Source organism: Nylanderia fulva, unplaced genomic scaffold, assembly GCF_048542155.1.
Source record: "Nylanderia fulva isolate GAGA-0341 unplaced genomic scaffold, ASM4854215v1 Scaffold28, whole genome shotgun sequence".
NCBI lineage: Eukaryota > Metazoa > Arthropoda > Insecta > Hymenoptera > Formicidae > Nylanderia > Nylanderia fulva.
In genome coordinates this window covers 383,986-411,952 of record NW_028190347.1, presented here as the reverse complement: position 1 = coordinate 411,952, position 27,967 = coordinate 383,986, and the positions used below count along the sequence as shown (strand labels likewise).

Here is a 27,967-nt window from a genome sequence, read left to right as displayed (position 1 = left end):
TTTTTGTCCTCTATTAAATTTGATTATTATAATTGCTCATCTTTTCTTTAGTTTTAAGATTTCTTAGCATATATTTAACATCGTAAAGCATCTGTAAATATGCTTGCAATTGATCAGATATCAATTGCTTCTTAAATTCAGCAATAGCAAGTTTCTCTTTCTCACAATAAAGCAAAATTTCCAATTGTTTTACATGTGTTTCACACTTTCGCGCTTCAATCCTAGCTTTATCTCTGTTTACTATGTACTGATCTTCTGTGAGATGATTGGATTTGATTAATTTGGACAAATTAACATCTGTTTTGTTGCATGCTTTATGCAACATTGCAATCATGGATTTTTCTAGTTTACTAACTATTATGGATCGTTTTGCATTTAAATGCGCATTGTTGATGTTGCTTTCATATTTTCTCATTTCGTTACTGTGGAATAATAAATATTACAATTAATTGAATATTAATTTACAGAGGTATAAAAAGTTTGAATTAAAAATTTAAAAAATTATAAATATACTGAAGTTAATTTAACTTACTCGTATAAAATGCAATCTTGTTTTTTAGAAGTCATGTTTTCCGTGATCATTGATAATTGATTGCTTACAGCTATATTTTCTGATAATAACTTGGATATAGAATGTGGCATATGTTGGCCTATTTCAAGTTGAAACACACTAGCCAGATCCACGAGACGATTATACAAGTCTTTTTTGAGTCTATATAAGTCGTATATATTATGTAAAATTTCAATTCTTTCTTAAATGAGAAAGCACAATCATTTATTATACTTTTCTCTATCAATCCTAAATTTGCGTTCAATTTGACGCAAGCTCTCTGCCACCTGTTCTTTTTGATAAATTAAATGTTGATTTTTTATATCCAATTTCTTTTCCAGGATATGTTGCATTGACTTGTAATCTTCCAAAACGTTAGTTTTAGCGCCTTTTAACAGTGAAGAAAATTTTAAATAAATAACTAAAAAAAACTCAATTATGATTAATCAAAGAAATACATATTTCTTTCTAAATATTAGAATTTGTTCCATGAGTGAGTTTTTTTTAAAAATTGAAAAAGAAATATATATCTATAATTGAGTTCTTGAATTATAAACTTAAATAAATAATAGATCATACATTAAAATTTCTATAAATTATATAAAGAGTACAAATTTGATTAAATCAGATCGTATTAAACATTAAGAAGCAATTACTCAATAGCTTGATTTGTGAAATGAGCATTAATCGTGTTTTCTTATATTTTTCATCAATGCTTTCAATTTTTGCAGCATGAGTGAGTTGATTATCAATCTTTGATTTATCAAGAGCAACTAATTGATTCTTATATTCCTCTATCCTGATTTTATAAGAACCTATTTGTGATTTTAAACTAGATATTTCTTTCCCTTTCTCTTCTTCTAAAGTTTTCATAGAATAACCCGTGTTTTCTAAAATATTATCTAATTCTTTATTCCGTTCTTCTAATCTATTTTAAAAAATCGTTCTTATTATTTATAAAATATTCGAAATCAACTATATTTTTTTTTAAGTAACAAAATTTTTTTAAATTATAAAATATAATATACACTCGCATTCCCTTAATCAAAGTTAAAATTAACATATATTCTAAAAAACTAAAAATATCTTTTTAAATAATTACCTTCGAATTCTTTTATTTATTTCTGCAATTTTTAAATTATACAAACTCTTTTGTGTGTTAATAATGACATTTTTCAGCTTGGTTTCATTAAAATTGCGTGGCTGAAGACGCGGTGGTAAACTGATGTTGCCCTTATCTTTTCCATACAGATCCATTTTAATTATAATAATGTATCAATGTTTTTTGAACAGCTTATTTTTATATAATGTTTAGAAAATAAATTGCTCTTAAGGCATTTTTAAATCTGTCAAACAATTGGATAACGTTACGTCATCAATGACATGTCGCGCGTTTTTTTTTAAAGACGCGCGTGCGATTATCTTTCGATTTCGAGATATGATATGACGTAATGTATCGAACTATGAATCGATTTCGATATCGATTAGAGAATTTCCAGAATTCTCGACGTTGGCAGGCTTGAATCCGGTTAGGCTAGGTTAATAAAAGTAGAGTAGTGTGCGATGATGTACGTATATTTCTACAGATGATTTCTTCGTGTGTAAATGCGCCAAATATGGACAGACCCGACCAAAAGTTCATCATTTCGCGAGAGAAAAATCTGCAAACAAACTATTTAAGTATGTCATTTAACACATTTTTGAGTTTATATTATCGCTAATAGATGTCATTTTATATTATGAGGTACGTAATATCAGACATTTTAACGAGTACATTTACTTTCTCTCTCGCACGATACGATATAACTTTTGAATCGTATTAGCCACGATACAGCTACCTTAAGGATTAGCAATGTGTGATGATTCCATCTGAAAAAGTGATCTAAAGCGATCTTGATTTTGAAATCGAGGCTCGAAATTGTCGAACTGCCATCGTAATATATAAGTGTGCGCAAAGCTGTATATTATTGTAATTCATTCAGTTCGATTATTTGCGAATAGTGAGGATAGGATAACGATTTGATAAGCGGCGTAGAGCAACGATCGTTTTATACGAAATATACTTTGATACGTAAAGATACGAATGCTCGAGTCCTCGTAAACAGGTGAATAACATTGCTCGGCATTATTATCTGTATCGTAATTTAATCGCAGATAATCTTTAATTCTTACACATGCGAGATATTGATACGAAGGTCTTATGTGTGCTTTTGTAATTGTATTTCAAGTAATATGCAAAATTGTATATATAAAATTGTAATTCGTACTATTTTCTGTTTAATGTAGAGTAACAAGTTTAACATTTTGAGAGCAAATCCAAAAACAGTGTTTATAAATGCAAAAAGATGATTCTCTCACTGTGAACTGTGAATGTTGCAAGATCACAAATATGTTACTTAAGATAAACGATTGCAGAAAAGTTTACATAAAGTATCAATGTACTCTGAACAGTATATCACATACGAAGATTATACATAAAATACTAAATTTGTAATGCAGAAGGGAATCTATCATTGTGTCTTTATAATAATGTAACAAGAATCTGTATAGAAAGCCTTTACACAATGTCAAATTCTAAGAAGAGTCCAAATTATAATTTAGAAGAAGCCAAAGAAGAAATGCAAGAAACAGTAAAGAAAAAAGAAGACTCGGTGCGACCAAAGTGTAAATTGGATTCGCACGGATGCCTAAATCTTCAAGATGTTCTGCTCATGTTTGATAGTCCTTTAAGTCAGGAGCGAGCATGGGCATTGTGTTATCAAGTAGCCAAAGGCCTATCACACTTAACGGAGAACAAGTTTTGTGAAATATCAGAACTTTGGCAAATTGTACTTCACAAAGATGGAGATATCTGTCTCGAAAGTTTGGCAGGTAACTGTTTTACTGTAGATCTTATAATTAATTTAAAATTACTAAAAAAGACTATTATCATAAAATTGAAAATAATTAACAACATGACTTATGTTACAGGTTCCAAACTACCTCTTGTTTCGGAAGAAAAGGTACATATTTAATTTTTAAACAAGCATTCACTATATTGTACAATATAAATGATAATTGTTTCATAAATTTATTTAAATTGTGTTTTTTGTTTGTCATAGGCTATCTTCTCTTTAGGTATGGTAATTTTTAAGGCCTTGGATTTTGGCTCTAATGCAGGGGAAGAAATAGCCTTATCACCAGACCTAGAAGCTCTCATTACATTAATGACAAATTGCAATCGAGGTAAATAAATGATTACATCATTTTATTTACATTTTATTGTACATTTAAACACAATTTTTCACATCGAATTTTACATGAAATAAATTTTTATTTTAAATAAAACTAAAGTGTCTGATTATTTTATTAGCATCTGAAGGTGATGTAGAAGAACGTTTACAAGAAACCGATGATGAAGGCATCGAACGGGATTCGGGGGATACTGATGCAGAAGATTATATACCGAAAACTAGTGAATCATGTACAGATAGTCCTATATGTACCTTGAAGACTATTCTCCAAGTGAGTTCATATTTTTTCTATAATTTTTACAATTAAAGAAAGTAACATAAATGTGCAATGAACGGATCACTTCATAAAAATTTTCTTGAATCATTCTTGAAACAATGCAATAAACAAACAATTTTATCTTTTAATTTTTTAATCACTTATAAATGAAATATAAAATGATATTGAGCGATAAACCAAGTATTTTTTTATTTTAGATATGTGAACGGCATATGCAAAGTTTGCATGAAGATGCTGATAATTATTATCGAAATGTGATTCAAATGTTTGTAGAGGAGGCTCTTAATCTCTCTCAATTTCTGGAAAAGGTGGTTGTCGACAAGCAATCACAAGATTTATATAGTCCAAGCATCGATGATGTTGATCGTAATTCGATCTCACTGCAGAATATTGACACATTGGATTTCAATGATTGGGTAAGTTTTCTTAATAAATACAAGAATATAACATGCAAGAAAATAAATACAAAAATATAGTGCAAAATATATCTCATCAAATTTTCGTAAAGAGAAAATGGACAATTTACAATAACTTATTTAAAAACAGGATTAAAATTTTTTTGTTGGACTTAATGACTTAATTGGAAACATTTTCTTTGAGAAGAAATAGAAAAGAGATATACAAGTAATAGATTAAAATAATAAACATCGAATGATAATTTTATATGTAATTTATAAACATTTATTGATTACTACTTGCATTTGCTTTTATAGACAAACGTTAGAATTTGGAGGGCTATACAAGTATGTTTATACAAATTAATGTGTTTAAAATTTATCACAATCACTTATTTTATTCTACACATTATTATCTTTTAATTTATATATTATCTTTTCTGTTTTTCTAACATTAACGAAATTAATTTAGCATGTTTTAAATATAAATTTATGCTGCATGATAACTTACTTATATTTATATAGATTATATAGAACAAATCGGATTTTATATTAATAAGATTGATATTTTACTTATATTAGAAATTATAATTATAACAAAATAATGATTTATTATTAATATTATTTTATTATTTGAATGAATGAATTGTACAAAGGCATATTTTATAGATTGTTACTTTATTTATTGTAGATATTTTTTATTATATTATTTCATGTCAACAAGAATACTCTGTCACATTGCTAGCTTCTATTTATTGCAATAATCTATAAATTATAATTTTAAAGTGTTATATTACTAGATAATTATTATATTATTACCTAATCTAGAGTGTTAATGAATAATATTTGCAAGTTTTTAAATAATTTGTAGAAGCTAAAATTAAATAATTTAAGATAATGTATATATAATCACAAATATCTACCTTTTTATGAAAGCCTTAGCTTAGTCAACGAGTCAATATTATTCATTAATATACTCTATATTTCATTACATATTTGTGAATAATAATATCTATGGACTATAATATTGAAGTTTTATTAAATGTATTGTTAGGCTAGATTTTGGGTTCAAGTAATCAGCGAACTAAGACGAGGCGTAAAATTGAAGAAAGTGGAAGCCAATTTAGGCTCTCGTGCACCCTCACGCGCACAAGGAAATCGTTCCGACTACAAACTGACTCCTTATGAAGTTCTGATGGACGACATTAGGGAGAAACGATATCACCTTAGAAAAACGCCACCCACGCCCTCGAAGAGAAAGGATGCACATGCCATTATTCTCGAATTTATTCGAAGTCGACCACCTCTAAAAAAGGCAAGCAAATTTGCAGATATTTAAGAATAATTAATAATTAGGCTAAGGAACTTATATTTTACATTCAACACTAATTGTACTTGTTCAAATCAGAGATAACATGGCGATCTTCACAAGATGACACGCGATCTTCATGAGAGATCAAGTTCAATATATGTTGAATCTCAGTCAATTCAACACATGTCAGTAGATATTTCATTGGAATCGAAATATATTTATAAAAATCAGAACAATACATTCCATGTATTTGTAAATTATTATGATAAAGTATGAAATTTGCGAAATAAACTTATATCAATTTAGAGCACGTGGAATTTTTATGCACATTTTAAAATATAATAGAGAGCATCAGAAATATATTAAGCTTATTTTACTGGTACTTTAAAATATAACTAATATAGTACACTAGCAATAAATGAGAAAGACATTAAGAAATATGTATTTGCAAGTTGTAAAAAATTTTTAAACAAAAATTATCTGTTATATCTTTTACAGGCATCGGAGAGACGATTACGACCGTTACAGAAGGAATGCACTTTGAGAGAGTTACTTATGGAGAGTATAAAGAAGCCTCCAAAACCTTTGAGATCTTCGAGACAAAACATTCCCAGGGTTGAAGAAACATCAGCTTGTAAGTTTATGCATCTTATATACATATTTGTAGGTGCAATTTTTAATTATGGATAATAACTTCGTTTTATTTAATCTTCTGCATTATATTAGAATTATTATATGTATCTCAATAACGACTTATTTTTCTTTACTAAAATATAAGTATAAAAAATGTTGAGAGTACACAAAACTTATAATTATTTCTATATATAAAATTAATATAAAAAATTATTTAAATGCTATTCTAAGACTTAGAAATAGAAAGAAGTAAAAAAAAGCAGGAAAGATAAATTTTTTCAAAATTTTTATTAAAATAACACATTTGCATTTAATCGTTATTGTATTAGAGTTATTGTCTTACTAGTTTTATGTAATATAATTGTAGTTTTACACGAAGTAATTTATAGTAAAATTCGCGAATAAATTCTATCTAAAGGGAAACTATTATAAATTAAGAGTCAAAAAAATTAGAAGTTAAGAATTAAAAATAACATTTTATTTAAATATGAACTAAAAAAATGAATTAAAATTATTAATTATAAAATATAAATTAGATTTGTATATTGTGTATAAATACAAAAACTTTGTTTTAACGCGTTTTATAACAGATAGTGAAAATTCGATTTTATTGAAACGCGCCCTATAAGCGTAGATGAATCATGATTTGGGGCGCTACGGGCGCAGGACAGAGAGAGAAAGATTGAGGGTGAGGATGGGTGGGAGGGAGAGAAAAAGGGTACCTGGACACGATGTAGACGCGATCAATAACTGAAAGCGTGCAAAGGTGAACTGACGTTGCCCGAAACGTCATCGCGTAGCACGCCAGTCCAGTCGGATGTCAACCCTTCCTTGTGAACGTTCTGTTCCTCGATTATTGTTTCCCCGAAGGATGCACTAATTTTTGCTCCGGGAATATTAAAAAATCCGTGTGTTAATGAGTCGATCGATATCTTTGACGTTTGTGAATTTTTCTTGGTGAATAATCTTGTGAGGACTTTCAAATTCGAGAAAATTTACTGTGATTTAATAAGTGTTGGAAAAAACGTGAACGTTTATTTATTTCGTTGCTTATTATATAAAATATATATGTAGTGATTATAAAGTTCAAAGGTAAAGATCTAGACATATTATATATTATGTATATAAGAAACTCCATCATATGGACATACGTTGCAGATTTTTTGCAAAATTAATCTTAAAAAAATAACAGACCAAATTGAAATTTTGTTAAAAAATTTACTAAATATAAGATTAATAAAAAATCTGTGATACATATAAAAGAAAATTTAAAAGAAAATTATGTGTTCTGTGTTAACATATTGTTCATAAGAATTTATTAAAACAAAGTCTTACTAATTAATTTATAAAGCAGAACTTATAATAATTCAGTTTTATAATTATAATTTTTAGTGAATTAATCAATAAAGACGATTTTGTTACATATAGGGTATTTTATATAGTTAACATCCGTGCCAAGAAGAAAGAATAAAACATCAGAATTTAAAAATATTAAAAGAAATTTTAAATTAAAAGATTATAATATTAACATTTATGCATATAAAATTCAAAATCTTATAGAAATTTGAGATTTTATTAAATATAAAAACATTTGTTTTTTTAATTCTTTAATTTCCTTTAAATTTTTAACTGGAACTTATTTATTAAAAATTAATTTCTTAGCTTCTTTGTCAAATTATTAATAGTAAGTAAAAAATTTTAGGAATTTAATATAGTAATTTAAAAATTTTAGATTATTTTTTCTATTTATAATTGTATGATTATAAAAATACAATAATTTGAATCTACAAATTTATGAGAAAAAAATAAGAATCTCTGCAATAAAAAAGATTAATCTTTTGAAGAATATATGTACAATTAAATATTTTTCTGTAAAGGTATGTAAAATTTTTTACGAGTGTTTTTTATTTTCTTTTCTGATCTCATCTCATCTTCAAGAACTCGGATACATTCTTCAAGGTGATAAAATGATGATGATGTGTACATCTGCAGTCTCTTATTTCAACACTTCTTTAAAGATGTCACAAGATGCTACGCCTGCTCTTAAGTTTGTTGTAACATCGTCAAGTCAGAATTAGGATTCGCTGCTGCCTTTGTTTTTATTATAAGTAATAATCTCCTTAAAAAGAAAGAGAAAAATAAATAAAAAAGATCAGTGCGAATATAAAGTAGAAGATGGAGGAAAACTAAATAAGATAGTGGACGAGAAAACAGGACAACGCGCGCGCGCGAATAATTTTGAAGTGAATAAATAAATAGCGCAAGTTGACCTTTTGATATTCAATAAACCGTCAGTCTAGAGTAACTGCTTATCACACTAAAACTATTTTGTGAACGAGAATTGATTAAATTTTATTTGTTCATTATGCAAGATAACTTTTTTTTTCACGTACACATTAAATAAAATTTTAATAATAGATTTTTGAAGAAGAATGTTATTTTTTGACAATAAAATAATCTTTCTACATCTTTAGAATCTTTGTCTATGAATTAAGTGTGTGTTGTTCGAAATAAATAAATCAAATTAATTATCCTGAAAAAATTATGTGAAATTAAAATATAATAAATGCTGTTTTGCTCTCACGATTTCAATTTTTTCAGGCGGCAAGTCTCGCATGATAGTCCTCGGAGAGGTGCCGCCGTTGCAACCAGAGCAGGAGCAGGAGTCTGCGCAAGATGTTGCGGCTCAGTGGTTGCAGTCGGAGGATCAGAGGACGGCGACGTCGGCAGCTGGCGGTGTCCTGGCGGCAACGAGTCGCAGAAAACAGGACCTACCGCCGGTGCCGCAGCCGCGGCAAAGGATCGCTAAGGAAAGACCCGACGTCAGGGTTTTGCCTTCCAATAGGAATCGTAAGTCGCGTAGAAGGCGCATTACGGTCGCAGGTAATCATCTCATTCATCATCGTCATACAGTGTGTGAGTGTGAAGTTATTTTTTTTAAAGAGGTAGAAAAGGCGTAAAATCTTTAGATGTCAAAACAAAGAAGCATATTACAATATGAAATATTAATTAGAATGAGATAATCGTAAAAGAAAGATAATTGCTTTATAATTTTTGTTATAAAACGATTAGATATATAATTTTATATACTTTTAAATAGCAAAGATACTTTAAAAATAATTTTAAGAGAATTTTTCTTTTTGTTATACATTATTTTTATTATAAATATTTTTTTATATTTGTAATTTAAAATTATAATATTAATATGTGTGGTATACATAATATATTAAGAGTGATAATATACACATACACATATGTATATATATATATATAAACATGAAAACAAAGTCTTCATAGAATTAAGATATTAGAATGTCTTTGTTGACATGAGTTTAAGAAAATTTATCTTTAAAAAAATTGGTAAAAAATTAAATTAATTATAAATGTAGTGAAGCATTTACATGCATTCATTCATTGATCTGTCTCTTCATTTCAAAGTCATATACGATCATTGCATAGTCAATACATAAATCATAATATTGTTGCAATTTTAAAGATTGCGCCAAATTAGCACTAATCTAAATTTAACGTTTACGTTGCAAATGAATTAACTTTGATTTTTTAGATATAACACAGAATGGGGAGGATATCAAGGAATATGAATCATCTGCAATACCGAAACCACCTGGAAGAAATTTGGATGCTATTAGACGACCCAAGAAACTGATACCTGTCGACTTCGATTTAAAGGTCTATTTTCATATTCTTTCGATTATGACATAATAAATTCTAAATATAATAAACTCCCATATATAGCGTGATACTTCTATAATTCGTACAAAAAATGCGACATGTAAACCAATCGTAGATAAATTTAAAAAAGTACCCTAAACAAATTTTAATTTTGCGTTTGATTTTTATATTTTTGTAATACAACATATTTTTATTTTTCTATACAATTCATTTTGCGTATTGTACAACGCAGAATATATACCTCGTTATATGAGGTTATACTGTATATAAATATTGCACAAATTAGCTCTTTATTCCCATTTGAAACTCGAGTAATGGTAATGATAGATTATTCATTAGAATAATACTATAATAACTATTAAACAATTCTGATTAGAATTCATCATATTTGATACAGCCACTTATTCATTCTTTATTACCTGATATATATAAATAATCAATAATAATTTTCCATTATTAAAGCTCAAATTACAGGGAATTGAATAACAACTAACATTAATCTCCTGCAGTTTATCTTTTCATGCAATTGTATTATTTTCATATTATCGTACAAATTCAAAGAACACAAATATAACTAAACAATGTTGTTTTTCACATAGTTGGATGCGGAGGATGACGACGATGATGATGATGATTATAACGAAGAGGATTTTGAAACGCGGTTTGAGGAAGAGGACGAAGCCTCTAATTATTGGCAACTAAAAGATTACAGGTTTGGAGCTCGCGAAGGTATGCGAAATGGGCACAAGGATTATAGACAGAGGGATGACGACGAAGGATCCGCAAATCCTTGGCGGAAAACCGGTGGACTTCGTCTAACTAGGAACGAGTACCATCGATTCTGTGATGCTCAACTAGAATGTAATTGTCATAAATAATATTCAAACCTTTCCTCCTATTATTTCTTTATTATTTTATAGTCTTTCTTCTTTTCCTTTTGTTATTTCTTTTATAATCCTTTCTCTTTATATTGTTTTTGATTTAATATTTGTAAAAACTGTATCATATGAAATTTGAGAATGAATTCTTCAATTAATGTTGGAATCAGTTTTTCCTTAGTAAAAATTTAAATGGACGCTATCTTTTTTTAAACAATTTTTTAAAATAAATAATCTATAACTTTTTTATTATATTTTATTTTATATTTTCAATCATGAATATTACCAATTATTTATCTGTATATTCTACCGTTTTAAATCTTGATAAATGATAAGGATTAGATAAGTTTATTTTTATCTTTTTCTAAGGAAAAATTTATAAATAAAATGTTATTGATATTATTGTTATTAATGCTAAAATAAGTAATCTCTTTTCTTTTTGGTTAAAAGATTATTTATTTTCATAGATTTTTAACTTTGAGAGAAATAAATCTCTTCTTTCTTGCATCAGATTAATAAGAAAATTTATTTTTCCTATTTTATGATAATTAATGATAAAAAATTGAATGAACTTATTAATCAATATAATATTTCAATATAAAATTTTCATGTTAATCAATAATAATGATTAGATTAAGTTGTTTTTAGAATGATCAAAATCAATAAAAACATGAAACATAAATCATATTGTTTTAGAATTTTATCTGGAAATATATTGGAAAAACGTTGACAAAATGTTTTTCTTTTTAATAGGTTCATTAATATATATAAATCGATATCTTAATTTATATCAAACAATTTTAAATGTACGATAAAAATAGATCTTCTCTTTATAGCTCGAAATCCAACTCAGATTCAAATATATTTTCAGTCGAACAAGAATTTATATAAAAAAATGAATTTATAACGATTCTTGGAATAATTCAAAAGTGAAGTTGAATCGAATATTTTCTAGATTTATTTTATTTTGCTTATTCTGTATGTGAAATCTTTGTTCGATTTTTAGCTTACGATTTGGCGACGCAGTGTCCTTCCCGGAGAGCATCCGCAAAGAGACACGCTGCAAAGTGTGCTATACCATTAATGTCACTCACGGGGACGACGTCTCTGCCACAATCAAGACCGCAGAGTCGACAACGCGCTGGCCTTACGGACTCGACACTAAGCCAGGGTCCGAGTCCCAACATCAGTTTGAATCCCAGCCCAAGTCACAGTCCGCAGCCACGTGCATCCAGGCAACCACGACGGGCGTACACCATCGCGCACGAGGGCAAGGACGACAGAACTAATAGCGATGAGTGGGAGGATGATACTGATAAGGTAAGGAACACCCATACATATATCTCTTATCTTTTTTGTAAGCAAATTTCGGATACAATTGCAGATAATCTAATTGTACATACAATATAAATACTCCGAATTGAATATATATATGTAATAGAGTACTTCTTAAACGTTCCTATGTAAAGCGAAAGATGAACATGAGATGTGATGAATATTATTAGTTAGTTTAGAAAAGCAATATAAAACGATATGACATAAAAGCATTGAAGAGACAATCATATTTTGCAGAAGACAACACTAGGAGATATGCTGCTGGACGAAAGACTATCGTTAACGTTAGATGAAATCGTGCACATTCGTAGCGTGCTCACGAAGGCGGAATTAGAATCTCTTCCTGTGGAAGGACGTGTCAAAGAGGACGTGGAAAAAAGACGCGTTTGTTTCCTCTGCCTGAAGACGCGTTTTGGTCTTTTGGGTCCTTGGGGACAACGCTGTCGTTTGTGCAAGAGGACCGTTTGCGTGAAATGTTACTCGAAAGTCAGTATTTATTTATTGCATATATACATTAATATATATATGTTTAATTAGAATACATATTATGAATATTATTTTATTCTATTTTAGATATATGGAATGTCTAAAATTAATAGATACTAAACATGCAACATTATTTTTTGATCAAATCTTTCTTTGGATATTAACGAATATACTAAAACTGAATTAATAATTTCCGAGTTGTGTGAATTAAATATTTCAGTAATTAAAATTATATGTATATATTTAATTGAATATTACTTATCAAATATGAAACGCGTAACTACTCACAAAAGACACAAATATTTCATTAATTTAATCAAATTTTTTGCTATTGAAATGTTAAGTATTTTTTGACGTTTCAACTTCTCTTAACATAACTGACGACAACATCTATGTTTTTAGATGCGGATTCCGACGGAGCAGTTTGCCCGAGTGCCGGTCGTGCTTCTCTCCCCCGGATTATTACTCTCGCCCACGGAAACGGAGGCCGGTAACGGCAAAAACGCTTGGCTAAGGAATACGGGAGCTGTCGGTTCGGCACCGGCTTCTCCCGCATCCAGACGAAAGGATTCCGCATTACGCAGCGGCACGCCCACTTCGACGCCGACGATGACACCAGTCTCCGCATTGACGCCAATGTCGACTCCACCATCTCATGCACGTCGAGAGATGGAAAATCAGGGACTGGAGAGGAGGTCAGTACACGATATATTTATATGATAACTTGAGTAAAATGCTTATAAGTATTCTGAAATTAAATATTTAATGGCATATTTATAATATATACGCAATTTACTATTAGGATAATTATTTTATCCATTTTCTAGAATCTACAATAATAATTCGTAAAATTAGAAATTAAAAGATTTAAAAAGCTCTACGAATTTATTTGTCATTCTTTTACATGATTGCCTTAATTGTGTAATAATTAGAAATTTCCAGACAAAGCATCATATAATTTATTCTTTATTTTACAAGTATTTTGATAACATAAATATATATATATATATATATATATATAATATATATATAGGTAATATATAAATTTGGCACAATATATAAATATATGAACTTGTTAATTTTTCTATTAAATTGTCTATATTTCACATCATATTTGATTGGAACAATTTTTATGAACAGATGTTACAAGGGTGGCGGCAGCCCCGCCGCTCTCTCGACCACGAAGACATTCTCCGGCTCCAGCGGACCGACTGCCGAGCAACGAATGGCGGCGGAACGGCTGCGTGGCGTCGCCGTCGTTGTTTGTCACGATTGTCGCATCATGGTCATTCAGATAATCAAGAGCTCGAGAACAACACGCGCAACAATACGCAACAATGTCATTTCTCGTCTTACTCTGAACCTCTCTCCCGCCTACGTTTAATCCTCTTCACTTATCGATACCATTATCATCACTGACTGCTGTTTCTCCGCGTTTAATTCTTCTCGCCTCTTAATATCTCCATCATTGACTGCTGTTTCTCACTATTGTTTTCTCCGTGTTTAACGGAAATTCGTATTTCACTATATACGTATCAGTAGCGAGTAGTCGGCAACAATTGTTCCGCGACTCGAAAGAAGGAAAATATGTGTCTATATGTGCAAACGCGCAAAATAGGGCATTCATTCTCTTATATATGCGTGTTGCAGAACTGCATTGATTTTCATATCGTAAGATGATAATAACATAAGAATTATCTGTATGAGAACTGGGCATGTCTAAAATGTATTTAGTACAAATTATTTAAACTATGCTTTGTGCATTGAGATATTTGTCTGTCCTACATAAAAGTTTTATTTTTTTCTCGTTGATTACTTACTTTAAATCAGAGAAAGCTAATTAATATTGCAATAATTTCTTTAAGATATCGATGCAAATAGAGTACCGCGCGCGTGATGATCATCATTTTTGCAATCTAACTAAATGCATCACTAGAATCTGATGACTTTAACTCATGTTTATAACTTGTAAGCCCTATAAAAATTTTATTTTACATAAAATGATTTATAACAAAAAATAAAAACCTACAAATTTCATTATTTTCGATTTTTGAAATTTAAATTATTCATATTTTCTTCTAAATTATATATCAAATTAAGATCTGCATGATTTTTCTAGCGACTAAATATTTCATTTATAAATATCTTCATGGTTTTTACATAAGAAAGTTTCTTCTTTATTATATTTTCAAAATCTACAGAATCTAAAAATATGCAAAATTAAAAACTTTAAAAGTTACAAATTTAAAGATTTAAGAATCTATGAATTTGTAATACACTTATAAATGATTATCTTTTTGGTACAACGATCAAGATAGATCTTTATATTAAATAAATTATTATATTGTTTATTCTCTGTTGTAGACAAACATCTCAATGCACAAAGTAATATTAATCTCCTGATTATATTGTACTTACATGTCCATATTTTACTTGAATAACCGATTTATTGTTCCTATATGTTATTTATTTGGTACTAAAATAATATATTGCAATGCATTTAAGTTTATTTGCTACAAAAAAATTAAGAAACTATTTAAGAACGAGTTAATTTATACATATATATATATATATTACGTTATAATATGTCATAGTCTAATTATTATATTTTTCTATGTTATTATTTATATTATGTACATTTATTTATCAGGTAAAATTTTCAACATAATTAAAGGATCCAAACAGCTAGAGATCTAAGAATTAAATTTAAAAAGGAAATAGAAAGATCAAATAAAACAATCAAAGATCCAAATGTCGAAAATTCTAAGGATATATAAAAATTTGAAAATCTAAGTATTAAGAATGTAAGTTCAAAATAAGAATCTCAAGATATAGCATTGTCATCTCAATATATAGATTCAATGATAATTGATAATTGAAGATCTATGAGGATCTCAAAAAATGTAAGGAACTACAAATCTGAGATATCGAAGAAAGTTAAAGTTTAAAAGTATACAAATTCAATGATCAAAATATTTGAGCAATTGTAAATTTAAAGATCTAGAAGATTAAAAATTATTATTTTTTTTTTAAATCCATCTTTCTATTTCGTGTATCTTTGATTTCAAATTAATTTCAAAATTCTTGATAACACAAATTTAAATCTCGCGTATCATAAATGCTTATAATTATATATTTGATAGAATAAATATAAATTTTTGGATCTCTAGCTCTTTGCTTCTACAGATCCTTAGATTCCAAAATACACGCTTGATTTCATAAATTCTTTATATAAACTCTTAATATAATATAAATCAGTCAAAAATCTATGATATGTATATACTTCAATATCGTAGAATTTTGAATGTCAAAAAAATATTCGGCTGCTTACTTATATTGACTCTTATATTTTATCGATCATTGTTTTTTGTTTGCATTTTCTTAAAATAAAATATCTTATTCTTAGAGATGGATTCTCAACGTGCGTTATGTGCAATTTTCGCGAATTTAGATATTTCATATTCACGAGAAATTACTACTCGTTATTTCTGAAATTTTCAATTACTTTTTCCATTATATGTCAAACATTGCATATTGCTAATAACTGATACAATGTTAATTTAGCTTTTAATAAGATATGCACAACTAAATGAAGAAAATTAAAAATAGATAATATCATCGTTAGCCGTTTTAGAAATGGAGGCAGAACCAAACAGAGGCGAAGCCTTAGAAGAATAAAAATAATCAATAAATCATGTATTGAGAATGCATTCTTCTTGTAAGATATTACTGTTGATCTTCCATAACACGTTATTTAATAATAACACGTTCAAATGTATTCAAAAATCAACTATATTACTCACTAAGAAGTATACAAGATATTCCAAAAAGATATATTTCGATAACTTTTTATCTGCAAAGAACATCCTATTTTAAAGACGATGAATAATAAGCTTTAATTAAGATATAAGTTTAATTTAAGATTTCCATTTATTATCATTTTTGTGGATCTTATGTATCTATTTTCCTTAATTTAAATAATTTCTATAGATAAAAATTCGTAGTATTACGATGTATTTAGCGTTATACTCGTGTTTTTACATTAAACAAATAAACCTTGCAGAGATGTTCTTATACTTGGCTACATATTTAACGCTAAATGAACACTACATACAAGTATGAATATGGACCAATGTTTTTCAATTAATATGGAAAGATAAAACATGTTTGTTTTTTTCTTTTTTAGAATATCTTGTATAACAAATAATAATAATGTTCAGAGAAAGAGGTAGAATAAAGGCGAATATCATGAAGGAGAAAAGAAAGCAAGAAAGAATTATACAATTTATTATAAGTATCAAAGTGGATAAATAAATAAATTTAATAGAAAGTTTAAGACGCAAGAAAACGAAGATAAATATCTAATAAAATAAATTCATAATGCATGAGAAAATGAGGGTCTAGGAATAATATTAATTACATTTGATATATCTGTGTTATTAATTAAATAGAATTGATATTTTGATGATCAAATATTTTCATTATTTTTACTGTACTTAATTGATTGGGTACGTAAAATAAATTGCAATTAGTTCTAGGAGAGAGATTATTATATTGCATATTACTTGCGCAAATAAACATGTAGAAATATGTATAGAAACGTTATATGAATTATATTAATTGTATATATTGTAAATGACTTATTTTACATTGTAAAATACGTCTCACAACGATATTATTTATTCCGAATTATTTCTGTAAGTGAAAACAAAAAGCTGACACACAGTGGAAATCGTTATTGAAAGAATGTACATAAGTGAGAGAAAATTGATCGGCAATTGTGATTATTCTGACCATGATCTTGTTCATGATCCCTGTAATATGGCGCAGAGTACAAAGAAGCGAAGTAACAAATTATAAAGTTACGTTACAAGTAACTCCGTGAAATGTTTCAATGTTAAAACCGATAAATAATATATATACATATATAATTATATAATTGGATTGTTGCAAACGCTTGCGAGAATCTTATAAAATTTGTAGAACAATTATATATATGGTACCGCTAAAAATGTAAAAATCCGACAATCGAAGGATTCAAGGAGTTAAAAAAAGAAAGAAAATCTTTAATGACGCGAAAATGAAAATTACCGCAAATCTAGAAGTTTAAGGATCCAAAAAGTAAAAAAAAGGATCTCTAATAGGAAGCACGCTGAAAGCACTTTTGCTGGACTTACGAAGATGGAATTCTTATTTATGTAGACCTCGTACTCTTTAAATCCTTCTTCCTCTTCAAACGAGCCTTGTATTTAATATTTGTATTGAGATGCAAAAATATTAATACTAGGTTTAGCTTCAATATTAAAGGACTCGTATAAAATTACGGAAGCTATTACGCGAGCTCTTAAGAGGTGGAATATTGCTTTCGCGTGTATCCTTTATTATTATTTAAAATCTTTTTTTGCAGAAAATATTTCATTTGGATCTTTGGATTTAAAAAAATCTTTTATATTTCCAAAAATCCTAAATAATTATTTCCCGAAAAAAGAGAAAAGTCTTGAAGGATTCAAAGATTCCATGAACTTAGATTTATAACTTAAGATATAACAGGACTTTTGTAACAACGTAATACGTTGCAAGCTATAATATTTTTATTTAGCGTTTAGAAAATATTTAATTAGACAAATTAGGATCTGTCTCATTAGACAAAATATATCTTGCTTCGTTTTGTCGTTATCTGCAGAAACTTGATGTAAATTTGCGATTTTAGCCGGCTATAATGTAAGTAATAAAACGATGATGTATAAAAATGAAAAAACGAAAAACTAGAAAAATATGTGTTAACATTCTCTTATCTGTCATTTTTATTTAACGATATGTTTATATTATTTTGAAATTTTTAATAAATATAACGCGATAAAAATTAGCCCCTCTTTTGTAAAATGTTTGTTTAAATTAATGTTCATCTAATAATGTATAATATGAAAAGGGAAAGATTTTTTCTCGTTATAAATTGTATTCAAAAATTAAATTTTTTAATTTGTGTGTTGTAGTGACTCGAATAATTTTTAATTCAAACTTCGATTAAAATTCATTCTTTTTATTCTATAATAAAATTCAAATATTGAAATAAATATATCATCGCGTGCGTAATTTTTTCTCACTTTATAGAGTATATATTAATCTTCTTCTGCTTCTTTGTATTAACGTTTCGAGATCTCTTATCATTGCAATATGTGTAATTACAAATTAATTGTAAAAACTCATTAATAATTTTATTTAACTATATACATATATCGCGATGATAAATCTTGAAATGAATTTTTATTGCGCACAAATAATTATTGTCCTTAAAGTAAAAGCACGGTCTTAAGACCGTGAGAGCAACATTGAGCCGATTGAGCATACATGTATAATAAATGAAAGAGTCAGTTGTCAATCGTACATCATCTTTTATTTCGTTTCGCTTATTACACAAAAACAAGCAGTATCGTGCTATGCAAGGGTGATAAAGGAATCCGCGGATTCTTAGAATTTTCGGGCATGATACGTTTATAATTTGATATTTGCCACATATCTGTCACGTATTTAGCGTTAGGTAAAGAGTCGGAAGAATATAAAGTTCCTTTTTAAATGCAAATCTAAATTTTTTAAAATTCTTTTAAAATATATTTCAACGTGCATTCCGTCTGATATTAATATCTCATTGAATTCATACAAGATTTGTATGTACAAAGATAATTGAATTTAACGTTCTTTATTAACGCTAAATGCGCGGTCAGAGGACGCGGGCTCTCTCAGGTCCCGTGAGTGGCTCGGAATTTTTAGCTTCTACGATCCTCATCTCCTTGTGCAATTTTGATTATACATCAAAGTGATATATTTCATATATCACCGGAATGAGCGTGAGCTACCAAACGCTGCATTTTTTCTTGGGATTCATCGGCGAACCTAGCGGGCAATTAAAAGCCTTGGCGAAGTCCTCGCTGTTTGACAGGGGACCCAGCACCCGTACTGGTCCGGGTGAATGCACGCTGCTGCGGATTTTCGTGAGGGCGTCCTCCGGCCTCATGGAACCACACCAGATCTGCGCGTAATTGAGGAAGAATAACTGATCGTGCGTGAGATTCACTCCCGGCAGCAACGGTTCTTCGCCATGGATAGAAACCCACTTCTTGTAAGCCTAATATTTGACGAAGAGAAATTATCATCGACTCCGTAAATGTGTTTCATATACTATATATATTTATATTCATATATATCATATATTAAAATTATATTTTGTATATATGTATCTCTATAAATTTAAAAACCCTAAGTGTATTCTTCGAATCAACGTATACATTTAATTCACTTTTTTCAAAATGTATAATTATCTCATCTTTTGAATAATTTTCAGAAATTTATCTTCAGAATATATTTTTGCTTTGCACATGACATATTTCTATCATTACCCTGAAAGACTGCTTGAGACCGCCGTTGTCGGCGATATTTTCCCCTTGAGTCATTCTACCATTGATATATAGATTCACTTCCTGCAACTTGTATTTAGAATACTGGTCCACGATGCATTGCGCCCTTTCGCGAAACGCCCTGACAGTGGCATTGTTCCACCACTGCATCATATTGCCGTCCTTGTCGAACTGACGACCCTTATCATCAAAGCCATGAGTAATCTCGTGACCGATCACTACCCCAATTCCGCCATAATTTAAAGACTTGGGGAAGTGCTGAGAGTAAAAAAGCGGCTGTAGAATCCCCGCAGGGAATACTGTAATAATATCATATAAAATGATTAATACTTGACGTTTATTTATCAATAATGTGATTACGATTAAGATTGCATCATTATCCTGATCAGATCTTCACATTTTTTTATTTACGTAAGTCTTGTAGATTTTTAAATTATTATAAATCACAAAGTGATTTTATATACAATGAGATTCCTAGATATTTAGAACTCAAATTGTTCAATTATGACAATAATTAGTCGCTAATTAGGATAATGATGATTAGTAGCTAATACACGTGACTGACCTATATCATTTTTGTTGGGATTGTAGAAAGCATTTACCACAGCTGGCTCAGTCGACCATTTATTTTTGTCGACTGGTTTCCGTAGCTTTTGCAAATTATGATAAGCATCATATTTGAGCATAGCAAAGATGTTTTCCAGAAAACGATTTTCCGTTATATTTAGCTGAAATTAAATAATTCTTTAAGTACAACACACAAATTCCGAATTAGAAATATAAGAGAAAACGAAAAATAAATAAAAAGTGACAAAAAATTGGAAATATATTATCGGATCGTTTCAAGTTTTATTATGCAACAGTATAATAAAAAAGATTTTTCTAATAACTTTTTTCTCTAATAATTTTCCTAAGATATAAATAGATCATGAGCGTAGAATAATTTATATATAATAAATGAAATATAAATATATAATATTATATCATAAAATATGAAGTTGTTACCATCACGTATTCTAAAGAAAGTTCGGCTGGATCTTTCAAAAATTCCGGATATCCGATTCGCTCGTTCATCGAGTTGGCCTTCTTCTTCGCCACCATCCGAGTCTCGTCGTCCATCCAATGGTTTTCGGTCAGCAATTCATTAAAAGCCTCGCGAATCGTCCGAATCATCTCTAGAGCAGTCTCCTAATAAAAACGACAATTTCAATTTCCAATTAATTCATAAAGCAAGAAGATGTCAATCGAATGTTGGTCATTTCAGAATGGAGAATACTTATACCTTGCTCTCGTGATTAAAATTGTCGCGTATAAAAAGAGCTCCCACTGCCATTCCGAGTTTCTTGTTGGTCCAATCGACGCATTGCGACCATCTATTCCTTTCGCTAAGAATGCCCAACAGAATTTTACGGAATTCAATCCGTTTCTGCTGATACTCGTTGATCATGTGAGGCATAATTGACATGACGAGTCGCCACAGAATATAGTTGTGTAAAGTCCTATGAAATATTCTCGATTAAAAATTCAAAGATTCGCGACGTCCAAGAATTCAAGTTCGAATAAATTTTATCGAAGAATTGTTCTAACAAAACAATCCCAATATCTTCATGATTTTACAGAGATTCTACAGAGAAAAATTTGAGGGCTTTCGCGAATAGAAACTCCAAAAACATTTAAGAAAATTAATGATTCAAAGATTTAAAAATGTTTTATTTGTCGTAATTTAAAGAATTAAACTTATAAAAATAGAAGAAAAAATTCTGTTAAAAGAATTACATTTGAATGCCTATATCTTTACCTGTGGTCCGTTTTCGAGATGATGCGACCCATCTGCACGAAATATGGCATTGCATATGTCACGACCGGTTCATCTTCGTCGATTGGCACGCTGATGAATTCGCGCAAATAAATGAGCCACTTCAGCTGCGGCACTTCTTGCTGTAATTCTCGCAATGTTAATTTCCGGTAAATCGCGGAAGTATCATGCCTATCCGCTTCCGGTAATGAAATCTGAAATCATACACAAGATTAGCACAATGAATTATATTAATTATATAGTACGTCTCAAAACTGCCTGAACACATATTTATTTTAGTAAAGAGATTAAATGTGTTTCTTAATTATCTCAAAAATTATGGAGACATACTATGTAAGATAAACATAGAAAGAGAACATACATTGGCAAGCTGTTTCTCTAAAGAGATCACTTGATCAAACTCTGCGGCCGCCGAAGAAGGGTTCGCTCCAAGCAAGATAGCGACGTTCGTCATGTATTTATGATAAGCTTCCAATTCGGCTGCGCTGCTCGCCTTCAAATAATAATCTCTGCTAGGCAATGCCAACTGCATCTGGTCAAACTGCATAAACGAATGAAAATATTGTTGTTATATTTTCTCTCAGTGTCCAGAAACTAGATTTTCTTCTCCGGAAACGGAAACATTGATTTCATCAGCAATTTGTTGTTTGTCGTTCGATAGGTCAGAAAATTTCTTAGAAATAAATAAATAAATAAATATAATATATATTTATATTATATATTTATTAAATAATTATTAATATGAAATAAAGCAAAAAAAAATTTTATCACTGCATTTAAACATAAGTGTCAAGTTTTTTTCAAAGGCAGCATTCTATACTGATGTGAAAACTTCTGTAAAATAATACGAGAGACGTGCAGATATGATCTAGATTTCCTTTTTTAAATCGTATATTTAAATCATACCAAGTTTCCACAAGTTTTAGTTGTTTAATTGTTCATTTAAATATTATAAATGCATAAATAAATGGCGCATGTTTTTATTATTAAATATTATTTGATAATTTTGAAATAAAAAGAATCTCCAGATGAGATTTAAACGACTCCCGTATGTTTTACAACGTGTTGACGTGTTGTAGCCGTCGACTGACAGGGCCTTACTTTGCCGGCGCACCTGGAGGATGTTGGCCGAGGAATTCTTATCGTCTGGACCGACCCATTGTTCCAGCAGCACGTTCTCGTTGTACTCGCCGCGTAGACGACCCAGAAGGACTTCCAGCGGATAAAGCGGCGGTTTCCAAGACGTTCCCACCACTGCCGGCCAGCCACCGAGACGTTCCAAGATCTTCTTCAACGGGGCGTCCCCGATCTCTCGTATGCGAGCTGCATTTTGATATCATTTCGTTTTTGTAAGATATGCAAGACACACGTCTCTTTTATACGTACAATTTATATTATCAGTTTACATGCAGTAATTTTTCTAAGAATGTCTTGGAAATTTTTACTTTCAAATTCTATATCTTTAGATTTAAAAAAATGTTTTAGGTATCAATTCTAGATATTTTGATAAAAATCTTCAAAGACAAAAAATTGTACAAAGATTCTATAATCGAAGGAACATTCATATATCATTTATACCCACGGATGTCCATACACGATCTGTAGAACATCTTTGCTTTGAGAGTTGCGCTATTGTCGTCTGCGTTAGGCGGCTCTTCGAGTAGGCGCTTCAGGATCACCTGTAGCTGATCGGCCAGTACCTCGAAGGTGCTGATGGAGCTCCGGTCCTCCGGTATCACATGCAATCGATTCCACGTGCCACAGGCATATTGAAAGAAGTCTACGCAAGGCGCCGCGGTACTATCCATCGCTGTCAATAAACTCGCCGCTACATTGTCAATGAAATCCCTCTTGTTTTATTCTCGCTCTTTGATTGAATTATGACAGAGGCGTCAAAACCACTGAAGTCTATACATATTGAAATGACGAGGAAGATAACGTCAAACGTCGCCTCTTTCAGAGACACACAATTCCAAGAAAGTTTATTATTTTTATTTTATAATGGAAAATATATATGTTTGGTTCTATAATGAACGTCGACTAAACTTTTCATAAAGTTTGCATAGAGCTTTCAATGTGTATGTATTTAAAGAACAAGGCTATCCTCTTTTTTCTTCCTCTCTCCTCTTCAACTCATTTTTTTTATATGAGAATGACATGAAAGAGTGATTATATTGTATAGACGTCAATGATTAAAACCGATGATTACTTTTCATCAGGAATATTAAATAAAATATTATTAATATAAAGTTTAGTACGTTTCAAAAAATCCTAAAATATTCGCAATTTTGTCAATTAAAGTAGTCGTGATTGATTTGCATAATAATTGAATCTGGAAGTGTATTATAAAATGTGTTATTTGTAATATTGATAGTCCTGGTTGGCAAGTAATATCTAATATGTACATTTGTGTTTCTTCGTTTATATTATTATTATTTTAAATTATACCACGTTATTCAAAATAACGTGAAAAGTTAATTAATTTAATTAGTATATATTATGCAGTAATATTGCTATTGATAGTTATTTTAGTAATGGAGCAATCAATCATTGAAGTTGTTGCCTTGGATAACTTAAATATCTGAGAAATAATTTTATGAAAAAATACACTTTAAATCATTTAAAATTTTGTGTTTCTTGAATTATGACATTTGTTGCGAATTAAAATCTAACATACGAGCATATAATTATTATAAAAGAACAAAATAATTAAAAAAATATAAATAAATTAAAAGAATGTACCTGTTCGGACGCATTCTTCCGTCATACAAACGTTCGGCTCTGAAAATAGAAATACAATAGAGATGTAATTAGAATTTAAAATATTTTCTTATTATATTTTTATATTTTAACATTTTCCTTCGGTTTTTCGATTCGATCTCTGATATGTAATAAAGGATAAAACTCACGAGGCTCTTGGACGCATTCGCGGCTGGTGTTTAACGCCAGCAGCAAAAGTATGAACAGACAAATTGCCAGCAGAATGATGGCCAGCACGCCGAGCAAACGTTGTCTATTCGCTGCCCCGCTTCGTCTTCGTGTAATTGAGGTAGCACGTGTTATACCGATTGGCCTTTGCGGCTTGACCGGATGCTGAAGAACGGTTGTGGTAGTACTGCCACGTGGACCATAAGTCACCTACATAAATATTATAAATTAACATAAAGCAACGCAATTTACATTTAAAAATCTCTCATATCAAAGTATTCCATAGGAAATTATAGTTTATTGAAAAAAAGTAATGAAAAAAGTGCTGGAATCTAATCTACATACCTGAAGAGGATTCGCAGTGGGAGCACCGTCCTGACCAATCGATCCCGATCCCGACAGATCGGTCGGCTGTTCGGTGACGACGGTAGTTGTTCGTAGATATCCGTTGTTTTTTTCGGACTTCATCCTCGCCTCCTTCAAGAGCTCCGCAGAATATGTAGAACGGACGTTCTTCTTTCGCCTGTATTTTTTTTATCGTCCTCAGGTTACGATGGGAACGGTGCGGATATCCCGCGGTCCTTCACGAACGCCTTCGAGATCCGGGGTGCGTTCGCGCGCTCGCAAAGTTGCCATTGCCGGTCAATCATCATCCCTCGAAGTGGATTTGTACAAGAAGAGCAAGGCTCTTTCAATCGATCATCGTATGCAATAATCTAATTCTATGATCTAGCTAGAACACAAATTTTTCGCTTCTCAGAAAAAATTACATGTTTACGCAATGTGACATTTACGATATCTATAATTAACGAAGATACAGTAGCTTCAAGATGTGATCTCAGATATAAATAATTAATAAAAGTCATAATGAAAAAGCTCTATCAATTGATATTCATATTTTATGTTTATATCTAATGATATAGTAAGAAACATGTTTCTAATATAAATTTTCAATATGTATACGTCTCTTCTGCATCATAGCACAATTAAATTGATAATTACACATCTATTGAAAAATTATTACAAAAATTTGAAGAAATCATTAGCTTTATATTAAAAATTTTAATTGATTTTGAGAAACTTTATTAAAAAAAGATATAAAAAAATAATTTTTTTATAATACATTTTTTGTGCAACGCATATTTTAGAAATTATTCATCTACATATATCTCCATTCATAAAAAAGCTATTCGTATCATGTAACGTTATCTTTCTCTCAACCAAATAATTTTTACACATATCAGTTATGCAAAATAACTTTTATATTTTTATACAAATTTTTTATCTTTTATTATTTATGAAATAATCCCACGTGTCCACTTGAACGAGACGTGTCCATTTAAATCATATATTTTTTATATCAAGCTTTTAAATTTATATATAAATTTCTCTCCTCTTCATGCAGTATATATATACAAAGTTTTCGATATAAATTTAAAAATAACAAAGTATTATATTGCAAGCATATACATACTATGTTGTAAAAATCAGTGTTTTTTCTTCTATTTTTAATCATCAACATTGAACTTGATAATTTTGTTATGAGTAAAAGATCTATTAAAATATAGATTAACTGAAGAAGAAAATTTCACTAGCTAATTATACATCAGAAACTCGATATTCCCAATAACTTGTAAACTCCCATCGTTTATAACTTAAAAGCTATTTCAACTTTGATATTGAAATAATCATCAGTTTTCAGCTTTTTTCATATATTATTGAATTAACATATTAAAAATCGATTTCTTTCTGTATTAAAAAGTACGTATCAGTTATTCCAAATAATTATGTAGAAATATATAATAATACAGAAAACAAATATAAATATATACATATAAAATTTTCCCATATATTATAGAGGACAACAAATCAGAAATTTCTAATAAATGAACTCTGATAAGTTTTGAGAGAGAGATATATACATCACATACTTCCAAGGATTTTTGGAATATTGCGACAATATATATACGACTCGCATTTAATGTGTACCTTGCATAATTAGCGATCGGTTTATTACGGGGATTATCGTATCGGGATGGGCACTTTCGACACAATTTATTCACTGCGATGAACAAGGAATCGATCCCATCGAGGCGATTAAACGCGACAGGGCGAGTTCACGTTCGCAGCTTGTGTACAGAAGCAACAAGCGTCCTGCGAAAAACTGTTCGGGGATGTCGATCGAAGCCTCCGCCACCACCGTCGGTGAAGAAGACGTGCGAGAGAGGGTGCGTCGAAAGGGGCAGGTGTGCCGCCATCGAAGGTAATACGGGGATGTTGTCGAGGTCGGGGGGTGAAAAAAAAGGACCGGTCGATGCTGCAATGCAGCGATGGAGTCTCGGATCCGTGCTACGACGCGCAACGGCGACGTCTCGAAGCTGCTTTTCGCTTTGTGCAAGAAGGGGATGAGGGATGAGGGTTGATGCAGCGCGCGACAATAGAATTTGTCCGACGTATACGAGGCTCCCTGCAAGAATTATATACGATTAAAAGCTGTTGAGAGCGCAAAGGATCTTGCAAAGTCTTTATATTTTATCGGTTTTCTTTCCTGGAGATGAGAAAATTGATGCAAGATCCGTTGCAATGATAGAAAAAATTCTAACATAAGCATAATATACATTTAATATAAAATAAGAATTTTCTGATATAAATCTATAATTCGCTAAATAGAATGATTTTTTCAACTTTTTATAGAAAAATATTTAGAAAGGAACCGTGTTATCAGAAATCATTTCAAATGATCGATTATATCGATTAAGATATATCGATATAATCGATATTTCAAACTAACATCTGACACGATTCCATTTATGATTTATTTCATTAAGCTTACTGAAAGAGAGAATATATTATTTTTATAAACTAAATATTTTTTTCTAAACAATATATTTTTGAAAATATAAGAGTATTGCGAAAAGCTTTAAAGAGAAATATTTGAAGGAAAATTATATATTTTTAAGAGAAGAGATCAATCGCAATTTGCAAGCATTTGATTCTTTGTAACATAATAAAGAGTAAT

General features: G+C 30.0%; 3 protein-coding genes across 11 annotated transcripts; 1 reads left to right on the top strand and 2 right to left on the bottom strand.

The window, feature by feature from the left end:
* Positions 1–11: 11 nt before the first annotated feature.
* On the bottom strand, positions 12–1,927 carry LOC114939234 (uncharacterized). Its single transcript, XM_085483946.1, has 5 exons — positions 1,653–1,927; positions 1,207–1,478; positions 785–938; positions 533–712; positions 12–422 (listed from the first exon to the last, which is right to left on the bottom strand). The coding sequence occupies exons 1-5, from the start codon at positions 1,805–1,807 to the stop codon at positions 14–16; spliced, it is 1,170 nt and encodes a 389-aa protein (XP_085340072.1). The 5' UTR covers positions 1,808–1,927; the 3' UTR covers positions 12–13.
* On the top strand, positions 1,583–19,176 carry spir (spire type actin nucleation factor). 7 transcript variants are annotated; one of them, XM_029313497.2, is made up of 17 exons: positions 1,585–2,230; positions 2,374–2,655; positions 2,837–3,421; positions 3,521–3,552; positions 3,652–3,775; positions 3,903–4,054; positions 4,258–4,476; positions 4,774–4,803; positions 5,510–5,770; positions 6,266–6,401; positions 9,002–9,283; positions 9,966–10,090; positions 10,693–10,954; positions 11,978–12,291; positions 12,544–12,792; positions 13,195–13,487; positions 13,933–19,176. In XM_029313497.2, exons 3-17 carry the CDS (start codon positions 3,115–3,117, stop codon positions 14,174–14,176), a joined length of 3,030 nt encoding a protein of 1,009 aa, XP_029169330.1. In that variant the 5' UTR covers positions 1,585–2,230; positions 2,374–2,655; positions 2,837–3,114; the 3' UTR covers positions 14,177–19,176. The 7 variants fall into 7 exon arrangements, with proteins under 7 accessions (XP_029169326.1, XP_029169330.1, XP_029169327.1 ...); XM_029313493.2 differs by lacking the exon at positions 2,374–2,655 and having other exon boundaries at positions 1,583–2,230; positions 3,152–3,421; XM_029313495.2 differs by lacking the exon at positions 2,374–2,655 and having other exon boundaries at positions 1,587–2,230; positions 3,152–3,421; positions 9,002–9,250.
* LOC114939212 (neprilysin-1) lies at positions 19,165–27,621 on the bottom strand. 3 transcript variants are annotated; one of them, XM_029313456.2, is made up of 13 exons: positions 26,938–27,621; positions 25,294–25,681; positions 24,930–25,158; positions 24,763–24,801; positions 23,603–23,848; positions 23,135–23,343; positions 22,382–22,561; positions 22,003–22,214; positions 21,487–21,703; positions 21,210–21,392; positions 20,770–20,932; positions 20,187–20,503; positions 19,165–19,915 (listed from the first exon to the last, which is right to left on the bottom strand). In XM_029313456.2, exons 2-13 carry the CDS (start codon positions 25,414–25,416, stop codon positions 19,643–19,645), a joined length of 2,391 nt encoding a protein of 796 aa, XP_029169289.1. In that variant the 5' UTR covers positions 25,417–25,681; positions 26,938–27,621; the 3' UTR covers positions 19,165–19,642. The 3 variants fall into 3 exon arrangements, with proteins under 3 accessions (XP_029169289.1, XP_029169291.1, XP_029169290.1); XM_029313458.2 differs by having other exon boundaries at positions 25,294–25,677; XM_029313457.2 differs by having other exon boundaries at positions 25,294–27,621.
* Between the last annotated feature and the right edge of the window lie 346 nt (positions 27,622–27,967).

Bases quoted from the DNA above. Each gene is read 5' to 3' on its own strand.
- LOC114939234 (XM_085483946.1), bottom strand. From the start codon at position 1,807: ATGGATCTGTATGGAAAAGATAAGGGCAACATCAGTTTACCACCGCGT. The intron at 1,479-1,652 runs GTAATTATTTAA...TTTTTAAAATAG, and splicing joins ATAAATAAAAGAATTCGAAG to ATTAGAAGAACGGAATAAAG. The intron at 713-784 runs GTATAATAAATG...CGACTTATATAG, and splicing joins TTTAGGATTGATAGAGAAAA to ACTCAAAAAAGACTTGTATA.
- spir (XM_029313493.2), top strand. From the start codon at position 2,137: ATGATTTCTTCGTGTGTAAATGCGCCAAATATGGACAGACCCGACCAA. The intron at 4,055-4,257 runs GTGAGTTCATAT...TTTTTATTTTAG, and splicing joins CCTTGAAGACTATTCTCCAA to ATATGTGAACGGCATATGCA. The intron at 12,292-12,543 runs GTAAGGAACACC...CATATTTTGCAG, and splicing joins GGGAGGATGATACTGATAAG to AAGACAACACTAGGAGATAT.
- LOC114939212 (XM_029313457.2), bottom strand. From the start codon at position 25,416: ATGAAGTCCGAAAAAAACAACGGATATCTACGAACAACTACCGTCGTC. The intron at 24,802-24,929 runs GTGAGTTTTATC...TTCTATTTTCAG, and splicing joins CGAATGCGTCCAAGAGCCTC to AGCCGAACGTTTGTATGACG. The intron at 23,849-24,762 runs GTACATTCTTTT...TTGACAATGTAG, and splicing joins GGAAGAATGCGTCCGAACAG to CGGCGAGTTTATTGACAGCG.